This window comes from Eptesicus fuscus, chromosome 8 (assembly GCF_027574615.1).
Source record: "Eptesicus fuscus isolate TK198812 chromosome 8, DD_ASM_mEF_20220401, whole genome shotgun sequence".
NCBI lineage: Eukaryota > Metazoa > Chordata > Mammalia > Chiroptera > Vespertilionidae > Eptesicus > Eptesicus fuscus.
Window position 1 is genome coordinate 77,935,712 of NC_072480.1, and position 22,812 is coordinate 77,958,523.

General features: G+C 42.0%; 1 protein-coding gene across 6 annotated transcripts in view; it reads left to right on the forward strand.

The window, feature by feature from the left end:
- Positions 1–7,254, forward strand: part of SLC20A2 (solute carrier family 20 member 2) — a 111,714-nt gene extending 104,460 nt beyond the window's left edge. For all 6 annotated transcript variants that reach the window (XM_054720011.1, XM_054720010.1, XM_054720012.1 and 3 more), the window contains one exon: positions 5,768–7,254. In XM_054720011.1, the coding sequence (XP_054575986.1) occupies positions 5,768–5,932 (165 nt within the window). In that variant the 3' untranslated portion in view covers positions 5,933–7,254. The remainder of the gene's footprint in view (positions 1–5,767) is intronic.
- The last annotated feature ends 15,558 nt before the right edge of the window (positions 7,255–22,812 follow it).

The following is a 22,812-nucleotide window of genomic DNA, read 5'->3' on the forward strand; positions in this document are numbered from 1 at the left end:
CACGCTGCCCTCGCCGCTCAAGTCCAGAGGAGGAAGGCAGGAAAAGGAAGGTGGTGGGTGACCACCCGCCGTTCTCCTAGCATTATTCTTCTCATTTCAGTTATTTAAAAATTAGAAAAGAGCACATGTTCACTGAAATATGGCAAACAATACTATACGGAATGAAAAGGGATCATCTTCCCCTTACTCCACCTCAACTTCAGCTCACTGGTGTGTGGGAGCCTAGAGGAAATGATGTTACTAAATATATTCCTTCCCAAGGAAGTCAGGTTTGAACTTTTCTGTAGGCATAAATAGTCTTTTGGGCTGCTTGGAAATAAACATTACGCTGTCTTTTTAATGATTAACCCTGCACTTGAGCAAGCCTAGTAAAGGCAAACTTTTTTCACACCAGTTGAAAGATCTCTGGAAAACAACACACGTTTGGCTTTTCTAGGTTGTTATTGTTACTTACCGAACTCTATCTGTAAGCTAACCCAGTGGTCGGCAAACTGCAGCTCGCGAGCCACATGCGGCTCTTTGGCCCCTTGAGTGTGGCTCTTCCACAAAATACCACGGCCTGGGCGAGTCTATTTTAAAGAAGTGGCGTTAGAAGAAGTTTCAGTTTAAAAAATTTGGCTCTCAAAAGAAATTTCAATCGTTGTACTGTTGATATTTGACTCTGTTGACTAATGAGTTTGCCGACCACTGAGCTAACCTATGCTGATGTATATATAGTGAAGCTACTAATTTTGCTAATTTAACACTAAATTCTTTAATACATGTGTGAATTAGATAAAAAGTATACAATGCCTATAAAAACTATATTCTTAAGTGTCATTTCCTCAATATTTATATCTAGACTACAATAAGGAAGTGCTACTAAGGGATTTATATCCAGTTTGTACAGGACCTTAGTGAATAAATGTATATGTGAATGAATAGCTGTACAAATCACATGCGAGGTATTGTTTTCTTAGAGCTGTTGGTTAGTGTTAGAATAGCTTGTTGGCACTTAAAACAAGTCTCCTTAACATGGGACCACAGTGAGGCCCTCTATCAGCTAGGCAGACAGAGCTCAACTGGATTCTAGTCCGTTTGTCCAGTGTCACTGATCATGGACTGTGGACAAAGCCCAGATCACGGTACTGCAGTAGCTGAAGGCAGAGTCCTGGCTCTCGGGAACCTCATTGGTGTGGACAGAGATGCTCCTCGCAGTCCACATAGTACGTGCTAAGGAGAGTTCACAGTTGCCAGCCCCATAACACTTACTCCGTTTCACCACATTTTCTTTTCTGCTTGCAAGTCCCCAAATGGCAAATGTGGGATGAAATATGAGAGATGTGGGATGGCATTAAGAATGAGGCCCTATGTGAGTGACGCTGTGAATCTGGAAATATTCAAAGGGTGTTGACATCCACATAAAACCATAACAATCCCATCAGATTTCCCAGAATGATCAGACCTTGTGTTTGATTTGTCCAGCTCTCTGTTTCCTCTCCCATCTGCTTGTTAGGTTTCTTGCTTACAGCCACCTCCATTAAAAAGTGGGCAAAAGTGGGGAACTTGGCAGGAAAAAAATATGGAAATGATTTTGTAAAATTAGCTTTTTTAATTTACCTGGGTAGATTTTATTTATTCATGTTTCTTCTAAGTGTCCCAGTATTTAATGAAGATAGTCCTTTGTGGGCGCTTTTATAGGAATTCAGAGTGGTGTTACCCGAATGTTTTAATTCCATATTGGGGTGGTTTGGGATTATCCTTTTTGTGTGAATTACCCACATTGTTCATCTCTATTGATGATTACTCAACTAGCCATTGGATTTGGAACTGCTTATAGGAAACACTACTGATTTTAAATTCTAATCTAATTTTCCAATTCTTGCTCCCTGGTTCCCCCACTTCTCAATAATTCTATTGCTGTGAGTGCCTGATGATGGCCGTAAGCTGGAAACGCACTCAGCTTCCTCAGAGGGAAGCTAGGACACAGGAAAGAACACCTGTGTAGGAGATATGCTTTGCTATTGGATGGGAAAACCAGATTTTGTAAAGATGTCAGTTCTCAAATAAAACCCCAACCGAATTTTTCTTACAACTTTACAAAGTGAATCTAAAGTTCATTTGGTAGGTTAAATTAGCAAGAATATAAAATTATCTAAAAAGAAAAGTGATAAGGAGGGACTGACCTTGCCAGGTAGAAAGTTTATTATAAGGAAATAAGAGTTCAAAGTAGATGGAAGTGAGGGGGTAGGGAATTGTATTAATGGGGACAGAGTTTGGGATGATGAAAAAGTTCTGGAGATGAATGGTGATAATGGTTGCAAAACAATGTGAATATACTTTATGCCACTAAATTGTACACTTAAAAATGGCTAAAAATGGCCCAACTGGTGTGGCTCAGTGGTTGAGCATAGACCTATTAACCAGGAGGTCATGGTTCGATTCCCAGTCAGGGCACATGGCCGGGTTTCGAGCTCAATCCCCAGTAGGGGGTGTGCAAGAGGCAGCAGATCAATGATTATCTCTCATCATTGATGTTTCTATCTCTCTCTCCCTCTCCCTTCCTCTCAGAAACCAATAAAAACATATATATTTTTTAAATGGTTAAAATGATAAATTTTATGTTATGTACTATATTTTACCACAATAATAAAAATACTAGAGGGAGAGCCTGTTATATACGAGCATATAGTTTGAGGAAGAGAAAATTTAACCAATAAGGGATGTTAGACAGCTGGCTATCAATCTAGAAAAAAAAATTACATCCACAACTCTCAAAATATATGAACATATTAGACCACAACTCTCAAAATATATGAACATATATCTGATGGCTTAAATAATATTTTTAAATATTTAAAAATGTAGAATAAAATATGACCTTGTTTTAGAGAATTTAGAATAAAAGAATTAAATATGTATCAAATATTCAAGCTAAGGATAAATTATGGAGAAAAGGGCAGCATATTTTATTGCATGAGATAATTTTTTTTCATAGTTGAAGAATTTAGCATTTTTCTTTTTTCCCCCTTATTAAATTTATTGGGGTGACATTGGTTAATATGATCACATAGGTTTCGGGTGTGGGTTTCTATGTTACAAGATCTGTATATCGCACTGTGTGCCCACCACCCAAAGTGATATCTTCTCCCGTCACCATATGTTTGTGTCCCCCCTCCTCTTCCCTCTGCAACCACCACACTGCTGTTTGTGTTCATGAGTTTCAGTTTTATATCCCACATATGAGTGAAATCATTTGGTTCTTAGATTTTTCTGACTTATTTCACTTAGCATAATACTCTCAAGGTCCATCCATGTTATTGCAAATGGCGCTATTTCATCCTTTCTTTTATGGCTGAGTAGTATTCCATTGTGTATATGTACCACATCTTCTTTATCCAGCCCTCTATCACAGGGCACTTGGGTTGTTTCCATGTCTTGGCCATCGTGAATAATGCTGCAGTGAACATAGGGGTGCATATATCTTTGTGAATACATGTTTTCCAGTTTTGGGGTAGATACCCAGAAGAGGGATTGCTGGGTCGTATGGTAGCTCTATTCTTAATTTTTTGAGGAATTGCCAGTCTGCTTACCCAGTCTACATTCCCACCAGCAGTGAATGAGGGTTCCCTTTTCTTCACAACTCTCCAACACTTGTTACTGCTTGTCTTGTTATTGCATAAAATTAGAAACTTGAAAGGGAAAACTTGGGTTGGGAAAATATTTGCATTAATATTTTCACATATAAATAAATAAGGGACGATTTACATCTAGATTCCATTATGTAAAAGGGCAAAATACATGAAGAGACAATTTTTATATGTAAAGACTAGAGGGAGTAAAATTGGATAAAGTTTAGCCTTAATCATAATCAAAGATATACAAATTATAGCAACAGTAGTACATGTTTTTGTTGATTGATTAGCAAAAATGAACAATTTACAGGATTGTTGTGGTGTGGTGAAGTTCACAGGTTATGGATGACCTTGTATATTCACATCTGCTTATAATACTTTGGCAGTAGGTACTGAGGTCCTAGCATGTAGTAGGAGACAAAGGTCTTCCTCAAAGCAGCATTCCATTGGGTGCATGGGAAGGCCTTGGTAAATCACCGTTTTGCAACCAACAATCTGATATTTAGATCAGATTGCTAAATCTTTAGCAGAAGGGAAGAGGGAGGTTGATGAGGAGCAGGATATTTTAATGGTATGAAAATGTTTCTTTGTAAATATGGCAAAATGTTAAAAATTGGTGGATTTTGGTAAAGGGTGTGTGGGAGTTCTTGCAGCTTTTCTCTAAGTTTCAGATTATTTCAAGGTGTTTTCTAAATATCCCCTTTAACAAAGAATCCATTTCAGGCAATATTATTTTTTAAAGTCTAAACCTAAGCTATATGAGTTAATATGTTAATCATGGAACTGTTTTTAATAGGGAAAAATTGGAAGCAAAATGGAAATGGTTAAATAAATTAAGGTACATCCACCTAAAGTATGTACCATTTTACATGATAATCATAAAAGCTGTGAGTACAAAGGGAAAATGCTTAGAATATAATGTTAATTTTTTAAAGAAAATTGGTAGCCTACCCTATTATTTACTAATAAAGGTATATTTATAAAAATACTAGAAAAGAATATATAAATATGACAGTAGTTGGGCTCTCAGTAATTGTCCATCCCTCATTACATAAACTTGCTCTAAAATTATTTTATTACCTTTATGTTTAAAAAAATGTGTTCTAAGAAAGGAAGAGGGCATAGATAAAATAGAAACGTGACTGTGTCCTTCTGGGGAGACAATGAGTAATAAGAATTTAATCTCCGGAGATAGTGTTTGTGGATTTGATGTCTTGAGTCGACAAAATGTCACATTAAATAACTGCCTTTAAATATGCCACTGTTTTTGGCGTTCTGCTTGGCCTCCATAAACAATTTAAAGTGTTAGATTTTATTTTTTGCTACTTGAATCTCACTGGCCACTGCTGATTCTGGGAGGGTCAGCAGACAAGCCTGTTTTATGGATATCTTCAAGAGCCACCTAACAAGTTACACTCTCTGAGCTTCCCCAGAGCCTGAGGGAGGCGTGAGGTGGTAAAGGAATGTACTTTCTTAGGATTTTTAGGATACTTGAAGTGTCTTTTTTTTTTTCTTTTTCCTTTTTAGACTTTCAGCAAACCATAAAATGAACTGCAAGTATTTAGAAAAATATTTGAATCAGTATTGATACTCTAATTTTCACGGATCTCTGTCATGCCTCTGTGATGCGTGATTGACATTAGATCCAATATTTATGCTCTATTTATTTTTTAAAATTAGCTAAAGTGCAAGGACTGAAGGCAGTTTGAGATAATGGAGGAAACCAGTTTAATGTCAGAGGCCTGACTTCTAGTCCTTAGTCTGCCGTGACCTGTGGTATCTCCTGGCGCCCCTGAGCCCTCCGGGGCTCTGTGTGATCTCATACTCTCAAAGGTCTTCTCCAGCTCCAACATTTTATGATGCTCTTTTTCTAAGAGGAAGATACATCATTGCCATTTCATTATGTAATTAAAGTCGGTTTACATACTGTAGTAAGCAGCAGCCTACGTGGGGAGTATTTAAAACAGGGGCATTCATAGTTTATAAGGTACAGAAGCATAGACAATTATACCTAAAATCTAAACCCGTTTAGAAGCTTTTAGCCAAGTTAGGGAAAAGAACGGGTAATTTCATAAAGTAATTTATTTGAGATTAGCCAGTTTACATTGGTTGTTTGTGGGCCTCCTTTAACTTTAAAATGTTTCTGCTCTCAGGTGGGCTCCGTGGTGGCTGTGGGCTGGATCCGCTCCCGGAAGGCCGTGGACTGGCACCTCTTCCGGAACATCTTTGTGGCCTGGTTTGTGACTGTCCCCGTGGCTGGGCTGTTCAGTGCTGCTGTCATGGCTCTCCTTGTGTACGGGATCCTTCCATATGTGTGATTTGTCTTCTTCCAGCCAGCCAGCGAGGGAGAGTCTGGCATGGGGATGTGTGGGAAGCGTGTGCCCACATTTCTCACACGCACACGCGTCCTGCCCACGCACGGGCTGTCTCCCAGCCAGCTTCTCCACGCCCTTCAGGTGGTTCCAGACCACAGTTCACCTAGGTGGTAGTCATCCTCCAGAGCTAACTTAACTACTGTACATAATCATGTGCATTAAACTGGTATCGTGGTGACATAACATGGTGCAGTTACTTATATATTAAATATATATTGTATACATAGAATAGGTAGTATTGCAAATATATCCAAAATGGGAGTGGAGAGAATTGCCTAGAATTCAATATTCAACAAATTTTTGTACATAGTGATTTCAGTGGCAAATTTTGAAAACCTTTTAAAAGGAAAGTGTAGATTGGAAAATGCTATTGTTCCCATTTAACATACTGTAAGATAACAGATACAGGATGTATGATACAAATTTGGGAGGTGTGTGTATGTTGAAGTGATATTGAATAATACTGGAACAGGAGTTCCCAAGTGCTTTCACTGAAGTTTGTTCATATACTGTGTATTGATTATGTAATATATCATAATTGCTTCTGTAAATACTTAAAACTGTAATTTTTTAATGATGTGCGCTTCCTAGCTTTTTTGATCAGAGAATTTTTGGAGAGTACCAAAGAAGCAGGGGAATAGTTTGCCAGTATTATATTTTCATATCGTCTGTCTCCCCTCCTCATGAATCCTACCGTTAACTTGGGATGTAGCAATACTGCCAGGCTCTGGCCTGCCCCGAGCAGTGTGTGGGGTGAGGCACCATCCCCCATCGTGTACACGTCCCACTTCCGGTTCCCTCCCCCACCCTCCCCCACCACTGCTGCCACATGCAGGTATTGGTCAGCCCTGCCATGGCCGTTCATTGTCAGTGTAGAGAATGTACAGAGGACATGCACTCAAGCACTACATATCAAGTCCAGTTTTATTTTCACTCCTTTCTCCCCTGCAGCCGCAAGGAATTCTTGTCTCAAACACTGAGGCAAGTACTTTGACATTCTAGAAATTTGGGAGAGGGGCGGTTGAAATATCAGATAATACACTGGATTTGAGGATTTCCTTGAGGCCTTCTCTAAGCTGAACATCTTGATGCTCACTGTATCCCATTGGATTATTTTTTGATAGCGGGAGGAAGTATGACTAATGTTAGAGCCTGAAACTGAAAATGCTGCTAAAATTTTTATATTGACAGACATTTTCTCGGTACTTCATTGTGATTTTTCATTAATCAACCATATTAAATTTATAATAAAAAATGCCCCTCAAGTTTGCCTCTGAAGTTTCTTTCTAAATATCTATGTAATGTTTTTTCGTCCAGAGTTTCCACAAAAATAAAAGCTATAAATTTGGTTACTTCTATTTTTCAAATACCTTTCCCCCTTATTTTAGTACTATTACATGTTTGTGCATAAAATACATGATTAGGAAAAGGAAAGAATGACCCACACAGCTCAGCATCCAGAAAGCCCACTGATAACAAACACAAACATGATCCTTCAGTCATGTACCAGCTGATGAAAGGGTTCGCCACTCTACGTTGGCCAGATTTCAGGGCTGTGGTCCTAGCAGGAACACGCACATCCTTTCTTCTTGGCGTAAGCAGCCAAAAAAACAAAACAAAAACACACCCACTTGGAGCATCAAAAGGAAACTCCTTCCTGAGCCAGGAAGGTAACAGAGGTGGGGCAAACTGGCCGGATGTTACAAGTTCTTCATCTCCACAAAGAAATGTTCCCTTTCCAATGTCTAAAATGGCATTTTAGGCCTTTCATTTCTTCACTTATGATAAAAGCATAGAATCCATAAGTTTAATTTCCTTCTAAATTTATTTATTAAAAAAAAAACACAGCACAACAGTGACCCAGTGGCAGTTTTTGCAAGCGGTGTCCTGGGAGAAGGGCTACCATTTCAGCCTGGCACAGCCCAGCAGCCAGAGTGGCAGAGGCAGAGGCCCAGCATGCAAAGTAGGATAAAGGTCACGCCCACACCGAGTCTTCAAATGACTAAGCACCTAACACATCACCAGCAATGTCCAGAGAGAAGGCTTGCCCACTGCCCCTTGGCAGCCTCTCTGTTACCTGAGAGAGAGGGCCTCCCTGTGAGGGCAGGGAGGTGAGCTCAGGCAGAGGATGGGTCCCCTTGGAGGGACGGGGGTGCTGGTAGTGGGTGCCCCTGCCTGGGCCACCTGAGAGTCTTTTCTCTAACCTCTTCCTCTAAAAATGCAAACATTCCTGGACAAGAGTTACTCCTGCATCTCTGTCGAGGCTCCTCTCCTAGCAGCAAAGTTTGCCTGGAGCACAGACTGTCAGATGGAGCCTGAGCTCCAAAGACCATGTTCTTCTACTTAATTTTCTACCTTTTCAAAAAGGACTGACCTTTGAGCAAGTATGTAGACATATTTATTCATTTTCAACAATAATTTTTAAAATAAGTTCTCCCTGACTCAGAATAAGCTGGAGAATAAAAACTAAAACCACTCCATGAAACAAAATGAAGGATAAAAATCATGATATCAATAGATGCAGAAAAAGCATCTGACAAAATCCAGCATCCATTTATGATAAAAACTCTCAGGAAAGTGGGAATAGAGGGAACATACCTCAACATAATAAAGGCCATATATAACAAACTAAAAGCTAACATCATTTGCAATGGGGAAAAGCTAAAAGTGTTTTCCCCCAATTTATTTTAAAGAATTACAGATGTTTCCTTCCCCTGCCCCATTAACCCCTCCCCCCCAGTTCCCTCCCCCTCCCCAACCCTTCCCCAAACTTATCTGTCTGTGGGCTATGCATATATGCATATAAATTCACTGGTTAATCTCTTCACACCCCTTAACCCCACCCTTTTCCTCTGAAATATGTCAGTCTATTCCATGCTTCAATGTTTCTGGATCTTTTTTGTTCATCAGTTTATTTTGTTCATTAGACCCCATATACAAATGAGATCATATGATACTTGTCTTTCTCTGACTGGTTTATTTCACTTACCATAATACTCTCTAAAAGTATTTTCTTTAAGATCAGGAACAAGACAGGAAGTCCACTTCACTTATATTGGAAGTCCTAGCCACAGCAATAAGATAAATACATACATACATACATACATACATACATACATATTGGAAAGGAAGAAGTAAAACTCATTATTTGCAGATGATATGATACTATATGTAGAGAACCCTAAAGATTCCATCAAAAAACTGCAATTGATAAATGAATTGAGTAAAGTAACAGGATAACAAATATTCAGAAATTGGTTGCATTTTTATACACCAACCAGAGGCCCGGTGCACAAATTAGTGCACAGGTGGGGTTCCTCGGCCTGGCTAGCAATCGGGGCTGATTGGGACCGGCTGGCTGCGGGAAGGAACCACAGGTTGGCTGGTCGCAGGAGGTTGGCTGTGGGATCCCACTGACCACCAGGGGCAGCTCCTGTGTTGAGCATCTGCCCCCTGGTGGTCAGTGCACTTTCCTAGCAACCAGTCATTTGGTCGTAATGGTCACTTAGACTTTTATATATAGAGAGGCCTGATGCACGGAATTCGTGCAAGAGTAGGCCTTCCCCCAGCTGCCAGCACAGGCTTCCCTCTGGCACCCAGGACCCAGGCTTCCCTGCGGCCGCCAGCAGACACTTGGACCTGGGCTTCCCTCGCAGCCCCAGCTTTGTCCGGAAGGTCATCTGGAAGGATGTCTGGTCTAATTAGCATATTACACTTTTATTATTATAGATAGTGAACTATCAGAAAGAGAAATTAAGAAAACCCATTTTCCTGGCTGGTTTGGCTCAGTGGATAGAGCATCGGCCTGCAGACTGAAGGGTCCCAGGTTCGATTCCGGTCAAGGGCACATGCCTGGGCTGTGGACTCGATCCCCAGTGTGGGGATGTGCAGGAGGCAGCCGATCAATGATTCTCTCTCATCATTGATGTTTCTATCTCTCCCTCTCCCTTCCTCTCTGAAATCAATAAAAATATATTTTAAAAAAAAACAACACATTTACAACTGCATTAAAAAAAAATTGAAACACCTAGGAATAAATTTTTAGATATATATCTTTTATTTATTTCAGAGAGGGAAGGAGAGCTAGAAACATCAATGATAAGATAGAATCACTGATCAGCTGCCTCCTCCATGTCTCTAACCAGAACACAACCTGGGCATGTGCCCTGACCGGGAATTGAACCATGACCTCCTAGTTCATAGGTCAACACTCAATCATTGAGCCATGCTGGCCGGGCCCTAGGAATAACTTTAACAAGGAGCTAAAAGACCTGTACTTGGAAAGCTATAAGGTATTAAAGGAATTAAAGACATAAATAAATGAAAGCATATACTGTACTCACGGATAAGAAGAATTAACAGCGTTAAAATGTCCACACTACCCAATCAATCTGTAGATACCATGCAATCCCTATCAAAATACCAATGGCCTTTTTCACACAACTAGAATAATCCAAAAATTTATATGGAACCATAAAATACTCCAAATAGCCACAACAATCTTGAGAAAGAAGGACAAAGGTATCACGCTACCTGTTATCAAACTGCACTACAAGACTTTAGTAATCAAAACAGCATGTTGCTGGCATAAAAAACAGAAAATAGATAAAAAATAGATCAATGGAACAAAATAGCCCAGAAATAAACCTACTCCTGGTATGGTCAATCAATATACGATGGAAAGAACATACAATGGGGTAAAGGCAGTCTATTCAATAAATGGTGTTAGGAAAATTGGACAGATATATACAAAAAAGATGAAACTAGACTAGTCAATATGGATAAAACACTTAAATGTAAGACTCAAAACCATAAAACTCCTAGAAGAAAACATAGGCAGTAAACTTTCTGACATTTCTCTTAGCAATATTTTTTCCCTGATATATCTTCCTGGGCAAGGGAAAGAAAGCAAACAAAAATAAATAAATGGAACTACATCAAACTAAGAAGTTTTTGCACAGCAAAAGGAAACTATCAAAATGAAAAAGACAACCTACTAAGAAGATATTTGCCAATGATGCATCTGATAAGGAGTTAATATCCAAAATTTGTAAAGAATTCATACAACTCAACACCAAAAAACAACAACAACAAACAATCCAATTTGAAATATGAGCAGAGGACCTTAATAGGCACTTCTCCAAAGAGGGACATAAAGATGGTCAACAGACATATGAAAAGATGCTCAATGTCACTAATCATCAGAGAAATGCAAATTAAAATCACAATGAGATATCACCTCACACCTGTCAGAATGGCTATCATCAATAAATTAACAAGTGTTGGTGAAGATGTGATGAAAAGAGAACCCTCATGCATTGCTGGTGGGAATACAGATTGCAGCCACTATGGAAAAGAGTATGGAGGATCCTCAAAAAAATTAAAAATAGAACTACCTTATGATCCAGCAATTCCACTTCTGGGTATATATCCAAAGGACCCAAAGCACTGCTTTGAAAAGATATATGCACCCCTATTCACTGCAGCATTATTTACAATAGCCAAGATATTGAAGCAACCCAAGTGCCTATCAATAGATGAGCAAATAAAAAAGTGGTGGTACATATACAATGGAAAATTACTTGACCATAAAAAAGTATGAAATCTTTCCATTTGTGACAACATGGATTGACCTAGAGGATATTATTACATTAAGTGAAAGAAGTCAGACTGAGAAAGACAAATACTGTATGATTTCACTTATATGTGCAATATAAAATATAAAATAAATGAACAAACAAAACAGGAATAGACTCATAGATGCAGAGAACAAACTAATGGAATGGGTTTGGGGGCTGGGTGAAAAAGGTGAAGGGATTAAGAAGTACTAAATTGGTAGTTACAAAATAGTCATGGATGTAAAGTACAGAATAGAGAATAGAGTCAATAATATAATAACTACTAGGGTCCCAGTGCATGAATACGTGCACCTTGAAAGGAATTGTGGGCCACGAGGCTGCAGTAGGCACAGGGGCAGGTCTCGGCCCATCCTCTGCACCCTCACCTGGCCCCTCCCGCCGCAGCCCCCCCCCGCCCATTCCCTGTCTGCCAGCAGCCCCGCTACCGCCAAGTTCCCACGTGCTGATGGCGTGGCCCCGCTTGCACCCACTGACGGCGTGATTGGGCGCCATCGGTAGTTGTGAGCAGCGGCTGCTGCCCCGATTGCCCCTTGGGAGCAGGGTGAGGTGAAGCCCTCAGGGGTGATTGGGGCCAGTGCCAGGCACCGGCAGCGGGTGTGAGCAGCAGCTCCAGTGCCAGTAGTGGGTGCGAGTAGGGCCTGCGCTGGCAGCAGGTCGAGTGCCCGGCGGGACTGTGGTGTGTGTGAGCAAAGAATTTTCAGTAACCACCAGAGGCTCCCCCAATGACAGCAACCGGCGCCCCACCTTGGTCTGGCGCCCCCACTCGCCTGCTCCACCATCCTGCCTCAGACGATGCCTGCCATGTTCCATGCTCTGCCGCCTGCTGCCGAGACCCGCCGTGTTCCACGCACAGCCCCTGGTGGCCAGCACATGTCATAGCAACTGGTTGCTTGGTTGTTCCATCATTCGGTCTATTTGCATATTAGGGTTTTATATATATAGATGTATGGTGCCAGATGGGTACTTGAATTATCTGAGGGCATCACTTCATAAATTATACATGGTGGGGCAAAAGTAGGTTTACAGTTGTGAGTACGTGAAAGTTTATTCTTGTATTATTTATTACTATATTATTTTCCATATGAACTGTAAACCTACTTTTGCCCCACCCTGTATAATTTTCTAACCACTATGCTACACACCTGAAACTAATCTTACCTAATAATAGACAAACATGTAAATTGACCGTACCTCTACTATGCCACCAGCCAATCAGGAGTGATATGCAAATTAACCCAACAAAGACGGCAGTTAATTTGCATACACAGGCGCCCAGTGACGGGGGCGGGATGCTTGCGTTGTCACCATGGCAACGACGCATTCTACCCCACCCCCGGTCTCTCAGGGCCTCTGGGCAGCGTGGGAAGGCGGGGCCTGAGCAGAAAGGGGCAGGGCCGGAGTGGAAAGGCGGTGCCGGCAACCAGGGAAAGAAAAGCCCATTCTAGCACGAATCTTCGTGCATCGGGCTTCTAGTATAAAATATTGAATGTCAACTGTAATTGAAAAATAAAATTTTAAAAACATTTCATGGGGAGGAGAAACCAAGATGGCGGCATAAGGTAAACACTTAATTGTTGCCTACCACAACAATTTTGAAACTATAACTGGAAAACAGAGTGCACACCATCCAGAACCACCGGAAAGCTGGCAGAGTGGAAAACCTACAACTAGAGAAAAAAAGAGAGGGGGACGCTGAGCCTCAGGAGCTGTGGAGGTGCGGAGATCCGTGAGCGCGGAAGGGGCGGGCGGCTGAATACGCGGCAGGCTTGCTCGCAGCGCGGCGCGGAGAGGGAGGGCAGCAGACGCTGCGTGGCTAGCTTTCTCATTTGGGAGAAAAACAAAACCTCCCGACTGCACTGAAATCTAGCTGCGGTCGGGGAGAAACTGGTCTGTTTGGCAGTGGACGAGGCTCGAAAGCTGCCTTCTCTCAGAGGCGCACAGCCATTGATTAGGGCACGGAGAAAACAGCCCTCTTAGGGCGGCGGACGGAAACCAAGTTTGTCTGCGCCATTCTGAGACTCCGCCCCATCCAAGCTGAGCACAGCCCTCCCAGTGGCTGGATTTCTCGTTCGGGAGAAAAACAAAACCTCTGGTCTGCACTGAAATCCAGCCCCAGCTGGGGAGAAACTGGTCTGTTAGGCAGTGGGAGAGGCTCGAAAGCTGCCTTCTCTCAGAGGCGTGCAGCCATTAATTCGGGCACGGAGAAACCGCCCCTCTTAGGGCAGAGCAGACGGGAAACCAAAGCTTGTCTGTGCCACCCTGAGACTCCGCCCCATCCAAGCTGAGCACAGAAGCTCTCCCAGCAGAGACACTGCTGATCCTCACAGCCAACTGGCTTGGAGATCAATTCCCGCCAGTGATACCAACAATCTCAACCACTCTGAACTCCAGTTTCTGGGGACACGCAGGGGACAGTTGGAGAGTGAGAGTGACTTTTCTGTCAGTGTGGACGACACCAGATTTCAACCACTCTCATAAGGGACACATTCAAGAGGCAGACTCAGTGAGCACCAAAGCCCTACTGTGTCTCCAGCACAGCAATTCTTCCATTACAGACACAGCAGGCCCTCACAACCAATTGGCCTGGAGGTCAATTCCTCGCAGTGTACCAACAGCAATCAGGGCTTTTAACTACACCAAGACTTTCCACTCAGCCCACAAAGGGGTGTACCAAGAGCGACCACCTAGGGTGATTGGGGAAGCTGAGCTACTGGCCCCTATAGGTCACCGACCACACAAAGCCACTCCATCAACACAGGGAGGCAGCCAAAATGTGGAGACATCGAAGTATGTCACAAGTAGGAGAGATAGATGAAAGCAAACTAATGGACGACACAGTGTTCAGAACCATATTTATAAGGTTACTCAAGAATCTTCTAAAAACCGCTGAGAAACTTGAAGAGACCTTCAAGGACCTAAATGAGAATACCAAAACAATGGAAAAGGACCAGTCAGAAATTATGCATACACTGTCTGAAATAAAGAATATACAGAGTAGACCACCGCACCCGAAGAGTCAAACCAAAGATCTGGAATATGAGGAAGAAAAAAACACCCAACCAGAGAGGCGGAAAGAAAGAAGAATCCAAAAGTGTGAGGATAGCATAAGGAGCCTCCGGGATGACTTTAAGCATACCAATATCTGAATTTTTGGGGTGCCAGAAGAGAGAGAGCAAGATACTGAAAACCTATTTGAAGAAATAATGACAGAAAACTTCCCTCACCTGGTGAAAGAAATGGACTTACAAGTTCAGGAAGCACACAGAACCCCAAACAAGAGGAATCCAAAGAGGACCACACCAAGACACATCATAATTAAAATGCCAAGGGCAAAAGACAAAGAGAGAATCTTACAAGCAGCAAGAGAAAAACAGTTAGTTACCTACAAGGGAGTACCCATACGACTGTCAGCTGATTTCTCAACAGAAACTATGCAGGCCAGACGGGAATGGCAAGAAATATTCAAAGTGATGAATAGCAAGAACCTACAACCAAGACTACTCTACCCAGCAAAGTTATCATTCAGAATTGAAGGGCAGATAAAGAGCTTCACAGATAAGAAAAAGCTAAAGGAGTTCATCACCACCAAACCAGTATTATATGAAATGCTGAAAGGTATTCTTTAAAAAGAGGACAAAGAAGAAAAAAGTAAAGATAAAAATTATGAACAACAAATATATATCTATCAACAAGTGATTCTAAAAATCAAGTGAATTAAAAATCTGAGGATCAGAATAAACTGGTGAACATAATAGAATCAGAGGCATAGAATGGGAGTGGATTGATAATTCTCAGGGGGAAAGGGGTGTCTGTGTGGGGGGGTATGGGAAGAGACTGGACAAAAATCATACACCTATGGATAAGGACAACGGGGGGGAGGGAACCGGGTGATGGGGAGATATGGGGGGAAAAAAGGAGAAACAATTGTAATAATCTGAATAATAAAGATTTATTTAAAAAAATAAAAATAAAAACATTTCATGGTTCAGCTATTGGTGACGTGGAAATCTATGGCATCAATGAGCTTATTCAATTACAAAGTGAGGTAGAAAAACAGGTGCTTCAACATGAAGCGGAGTGTTTTGTTGAGTCCTCAAATGAGGTCGTACCTGCCCACCTGAGGGAGACCGGATTTGCTCATTGCCTTGAAGTGCTCCTGAGGCAGTGATTCCAGGATTCTGGAGGAATTGGGCTCAGATTTCAGCAACCTTAACCCTATTAGCTCCAGTTTCCTCAAATGGGAATAAGTGAGACCACCCAGGGGTTCTAAGGAATTTTGGGGGACAGGTAGTGAAAGGGACCACTCCAGGCCTGGCCCAGAAAAGGGCTCCATAAACAAGTGTGTGTTTCCTTCCCATGGGGATGAATGGCTGGTTATTCGTGACCTCACTCTTCATGGATGATTCCCCTCAGGAGAACTGCTTGAAGGAGAGCATTAAATTAGATGACGAAGAAAAGGAACAGAAAATAAATCAATTAGATGAATGAGATAAAACAGCTAGAGACTAAAAGAAACTTGAGAATGGGTTCTTTGCATGTTGGGGCGGGGGAGGTTGTGAAGAAACCTATAGGATATGGTAAAGTCTCATGAGGGGAAAGGTAGCCTGTTGTTGGATTGTCACCCTCCTCAGTATTTTCAGAGCACACCATCCTTTATTACCAAAAAGACAATGAAACAACCCTACAGCATATTCTGAAAAAAGGAAGTCACCTCTACCCCACTGTCCCACTACCATCCTTTTTGAAAGCCTTGGAACTGGCCAGGCACTGGGAAACCAAGGCACAGAATGAGATAAAGGTTAGGCAGCCAAATGGTAACAGGGCCAGAGGAGGCCCTGGGCCTCCTGACCTTATCTCAGTCTCCCTGTGCAGCAGCTGTCAGACTGTCCACAACTGTGGTCTCAAGAAAGAGGAGGATGGTGCTGTAGGCCTGGGAAGGAGGATTCGGAGCAGGAACACTGAGAGGTAATTAAGAACTTGGAAAGGAAGCCTAGGAATAAAGGGTGAGGTTTATTGTTTTTACAAGGAAATTAAATCTGATTTTAAGTGAAGAATTTCAGACTGAACAAAGGTGGTCAACTGTTGTCCATCTCCACTGGCTAGAATAAAACAGAGAGCAAAAGGGATTTGGGCCAGAGTAGGATAACAAGCTCCTTGCCTTTCCCCAAGGCTTGACATTTAGAGGTTAAACCAAACTCTAATGCAGAGATTCCAAACTATGAGCAGGCAGGTGTTGAGGAAGGGAGTCAGAAGTCCAAAGGGGAGACAGACTTAGCTCATGGGCAGAAGGCATGGACCCCACAGCAGGGCCCTCATCTTCCATTGGCAGCAACAATAGCGGCACCCAGTGGGGCCAAGGGTAATTGCAATTATGACCATCTTTGCAGAACCTTTTGAAATCACAGTAATGAAGTCACCTCACGAAATGTCAATTATACCATAATTCAAGGTTACCAGGAATTATCTGTGCTTCTTTGATGGCCCCATGGGACTATGATTACTTGCCGAAGGAGAACCTTAATCCATATGCAGAAATCTGTATGACTTGGTAGCCAAACAGGCCCATCTGCCGGATGGCAGCAAACTTCCATTGGCTACCTATCATGTGTCAAGTGCTGGCCTGGCCACTGGAGGTAGGAAGACAGATAGTCCTCCTCTAGGAGTTCATAGGCAGGAGGTGAGACAGTAAACAAAATTTCAATACAGTATGACTGCTGTCACAGTGAGGATGTTTCCACAGAGTGGGAGGAACGCTGGGGAGGGCCGCTTAGTGGCTTAGGGAGGTCAGGAAGCTTTCACAGAAGAGGCAGAAATTTGGCTGCAAAGTGCACAGTAAAAGCACTGATTTAGATTGGTTAATGGTGAGCCTTAGTTACCTGCAGAATATGGAAAGAGGTGTCCGCCAGGAAGGCAGTAAAGGTTTGGAGGTCAGGAGAGCCTTCTTAGATGGAAGTAAGCTTTGGGAATAGCTAGCTTTAGGAGGTGGCTGTCCAGGAAGACAGTAGTGGTGTTCAAAGGCTGAACAGAATGGGTATATGAGCATCACCAGGAAGACGTGTCTAAGCACATACTCCACTCACCCCAACTTCAAGGTTTGGATATATTTCCTAAGTGAACAAGCCAAATCTCTTGGAGGGGGGAGGACTTGGCTATGGCTTAAGTCACACACTGTCAAAATTGTGCCCCATTCTTAAATATCTCCTTGCATGTGACTGGGCCACCTTTAGCATCACACTTTGGCTGCTCTCTACCCTTCCAGTCCCTCCACAAGAGAAAAGGATGCCTCTGATTGGTACATTTGGGAAGAATAAACTGAGCATGTTGCAGTCAGTTCCTTCCCTCTCCCTCTCGGGAGGGAGACTGACCTCAGAGCACAAGAATTCCCCTCCTCCATGCCACCAAAGCTGGGCAGGAGAGGAGGCCTGCCCTGGCCAACACTGCTGTCACTCACCCGGAGCAAGAGTAGCAACAAGCCTTCAGCGGTAAAGATGGAGCTTTTAAACTCTAGCCACTGACAAGTTGTCCTAATTGACAATTAGTGTAAAATCGGAGTAAGAATACTCTTATCAGACTACCCTAATTTTGAGAAGGCCCTGAGGCATTTCAGAATCTAAGGAAAAGCAGCAGTAATTTGAAAAGGCTCCTTACACAAACGTATCACACCAAGGTGTAGAGTTAAAGAGTAGAGGATAGAATCTGAATGCCAACACGTAAGTGGAGGGCAAATGAAAAAGGGGATTTGCTTCTAAAGGGAAGCAAGCGAGGGGACTAAGAGGACATGGAGCATGCGCAGGCAGAGCTACAGTCTCAGAGGAAAGGATGGGCTTCTTGCTTGTGTCTGTAGATAACTTTGTAGAGTGGCCCAGAAATGGCTTCGGCTCCTCCTGCCCAAGCTTCTAGAACCTGAGGTTTGGCCACGTTGGCAGCGAGCTTTCAAGGACAGACATTTAGTAACTTAATGAAACTGGGACATTTATCGCCCTCTATTCCTCGAGCAGCAGTGCTCAGAGTATGATGATGGATTAGCAATACACTGTGCCGTCTTTCTGGTCTCTGGCTGTAATTAATATTTAAAATATGATGTGTGAACTCTATTATTACAAAATGAAGAAAAACCTCATACAGAGCTGCAAGTGCACTCGCCACCAATTAGCATACTGCCTGCTGTGCTGACGCAAGGGACCCAAGGCCTTTTCCAAACAATAATATTAGAAGAGTTTTCCCTAATGACAGAGATAAGAAATTCACTTTAGAAAACCAGAAGAAAATAGTAAAGTATAAAATAAAAATTACTTATGATTCTACCTCCCTAAGATAACGAGTATTAATAATTTACAGTATTGCCTAGCTGATTTGGCTCAGTGGATATATATTACATATATATATATATATATAATATATATATATATATATAAAGAACAATTTCTTTTAAAAATGATTTGGAGTATTTGCATATATTTTAAAAAAGAGATTAGTGTTTTACTTTGCTTTTTCTATTTTACATATTGTGAACAATCCTCAATGATTATTACTCTTCAAAAACATGATTCTTAATGGTTGAATAATATTCCACTTAATGAATACACATACCATTATTTAACCATTCCCATATTTTTTGCACATTTGAATGGCTACCACTTTTTCTCTATTATGAGAAAACTTACACATCTTTGTGCAGCTCTGATTATTTCTCTAAGGCAAATTCCTAGGGGTAGACTTGCTGAATCAAAGCCTTCACTGGCATTAAATACACTTGTACTAGAATGTTAGTCCTCTACTCCCAGGTACAAAGCTCATAAAGCTGTGGTGAAGGCCATTTAAATTAGCTTGAGTAAGGTTCTAAAGGCAAGACTAAAGATCCTAGCAGTATCCTGAATGAATCAATTTTAAAAATTAAAATCAAATATGGAGTGGCTACAGGAGTTATAAGGCTAAATTGGGGAGAAATGGAAGGGGGAATAGGGACGATGAGGAGGAGAAAGCTGGGTAGTAGAAGGGGAGAAGTGCTTGCCTATATTTTACGGGGAAGAGACGGGAGCTATTGAGAATTTCCATGAGAAACCATAAGCAACTGCTCCACCTTAGGCTGCCTCTCATGGCTCTTTCCTGGTGTCTGCGGTCATTGTTGTGGGGATTAGATGAATTATAAAGGATGACCAGGCCCTAGCTGGTTTGACTCAGTGGATAGAGCATTGGACTACGGACTGGAAGGTCCCAGGCTCGATTCCAGTCAAGGGCACATGCTCGGCTTGCGGGCTCAATCCCCAGTAGGGGGCATGCAGGAGGCAGCCAATAAATGATACTCTCATCACTGAAGTTTCTATCTCTCTCACTCTCCCTTCCTCTCTGAAAAAAATAAAATAAATAAAATAAAGAAAGGATGACTAGCACAGTGCCTGGCACACAAGCTCCAGAAATGTGTGGGTTTTTGTTACAACCTAATGACTTGCACAATAATGAGGGTACTCAGGACACAGACTAGTCAGCCATATAATTAAACAAAACTACTGAATAAACACTGAATTTGAACTACCTATGTTCATATATGGATTACTGTATCAATGCAAAAAAATCTGGCTCTGTAGCTCTGCAGTAACAAATAATGTAAAAGGGATAGCACAGGAAAGGGAAAAAAACACGTCTATTTTCTTCCCATTTAATTCAGGCCATAAATAAAACTATCTTCAACAGGTAAATAACAAATTAATTAGAGGTATATCTCATCAGTGTTTCCTTCTATTTCCTTTCTACTCCTGACCTCATCATTTGTAGCCCCTATCCTTAACACCAGACCGAAGAGAAATGGCCCATAGCATCACTCCTCTAACACACAGCAGCTAGCTGCTGACTCACATGGCTCATTTCTCTGCTCCAGACCATAAAGAAATCCCACGGGGAACACCGGTCAGCCCATCTCAGCATCCCATCCACTCTCACGCTGTATATAAAGCTCATCCAGTAAGACAGAGTTAACTAGATGCAGGTGTCAACAAGACAATGAATGTTGCTTATCTCTTTCCCTTTTCCTTTCCTGTTATATTTTATCTCCTGTAATGGTGGTTCAACCCACAAAAACAGTGAGGAAATAAAAAATTGTATCATCTGGTTGGTATCATAGGCAGTGGTGGTTGGAATTTGGGTTCTAGTAATCTTCTGTGGTAGGGGGAAATCCTTGTAGCACTGAAATGTTTCAAAAAGCAACCAGGTGTAGTTGTTTTTCAGATGACTCACTGGGAAACTGAGCAAGGAATCCGAACAGGAAAATCCGAGAATTATGAAACAGAATTTAAATGGAGTTCTTCCACTGGCTTAGTTACATTTCAAGTGCTCAACAGCCATGTGTGCCTAGTGACCACCACCTGGGGCAGCACAGACATGGATCATTTTCATCCTCACAGAAAATTCTACTGGGCAGTGATGCTGCTGTGGAAATGTTCAGAGAAGCGGGCAAAAATAAATGGACAGAGAGCGTCAATGCAGCACTGTTTGTAAGGCAAAAAACCTGAATACAACAAACAAGGAATCTTACCTAATAACAGACAAACATGTAAATTGACCGTACCTCCGCTACGCCCACAGCCAATCAGAGTGAGTATGCAAATTAGAAGGCCAAAGATGGCGGCTGTCCAGCTGCTTCAGGCGTGGAGTGGCCAGGCGGGGCAGGACGCCTGCTATGAGAGGGAGGGCTGGGGGTGAAGGGATCTACAGGAGCAGAGTGCCGCAGCGAAGACAAGACTGCAGACTCCGGAGTCTGCAGTGAAGACGAAGATGGCAGACTCCAGCTGGAGTCTGCAGCAAAGACAAAGACGGCAGTTTGCAGAGAAGCAGCGAAGCTGAAGATGGCAGACTCCGGCCTGAGTCTGCAGCAAAGACGAAGAAGGCAGACTCTGGCCAAAGTGAAGGCCTGGGTCCTGGGTGCCGGAGGAAAACCAGTGCTGGAAGCCAAGGGAAGGAAGGCCTATTGCACGAATCTCTTCATGCCATGGGCCTCTAATAGTTAAATAATAAATAATAATGTCACATTTATACTAAAGTATAAAATAAAAAAACGAGGCAGATCTATATAAACAAAAAAGGGCTCTATGTTAAAAAGTTATTGTGAAACAAAATATGCATTTTCACATCATACATATATAGTAACTCTAAAGCCACTGAAAAATATCTACAAGGATATATATCAAACTGTTAGTAGTAGTAGAAGAAATAGGGTTTGAAGAGAGGGATGGCAATTTTCACTTTTATTTATGTTGAAACTGACTGAATTTGTTACAACAGCATATATCCTGTGTTTTAAAAATATTTTTCAAAAGGAGTTCTACTTTTAGAAAGAAAGATGACTTACCCATAAGTTGTAATCATACTCTACTCATTTTTTTTCCTAAACCGGAAATTCCATTCTTTGCTTAATATTTTTCTAGACATAGTAATCAAGAACATTTTCCTGAGGCCTGGGAAGAGCCACAGATGTTTCCGCCTCCAGCTTTGGCCTCCTCCTACCACACTTTCTTCCCTGCAGTACTTCCTCCCCAACTGTCCTCTTTCCTTTGACGGTCTTTTGACCACTCACACCCTCACTCTTTCTCAAAACTACCAGTCTGATTCTACTCTACTCTGTAACACTGCTAAAGGAAGTCAGTGTCTCAACAGAACTGCTTCTGCCCAGCAGAACAAAACTCACTGTTCCACTCCTTGGCCTGAGTGCAGAGGAGTAGTAAGAGTGAGGTACACTAAAGTGGAAGGGACAGGCAACAGCATAGATATTTCAGACATACCACTTTAGGCATAAATCCCACCTATGATAGTATTTTCCAAAGCAAATCACACCAAATATAAGAAAACCACCACTAGCAAATCAGATGAATGATTATGTTAAATGTGATGGGTTTATTTTATTTTACTCTGATGCAAAACCAAAGATTCCACTACAGCACAGAGACCAATATATCAAAAGGTCATGAAAAAGTGGTGTGGGACATGCAGGACGTGATGTACAAACTGGAGGTCAGGTTATCTCCTTTGTAACATGACACTACATTGTCGCTGAGGAACACATTTAAAAGAATACTGCGGAACTGAACTGAAATGTGGCACACACATGACAACTTCCAGGCATGCCTTCAAGCACCTCCCTTAGGACGGACTTGCGATTTCTAGACTTCAGTGTAGGGAGAATTACCATTCTTT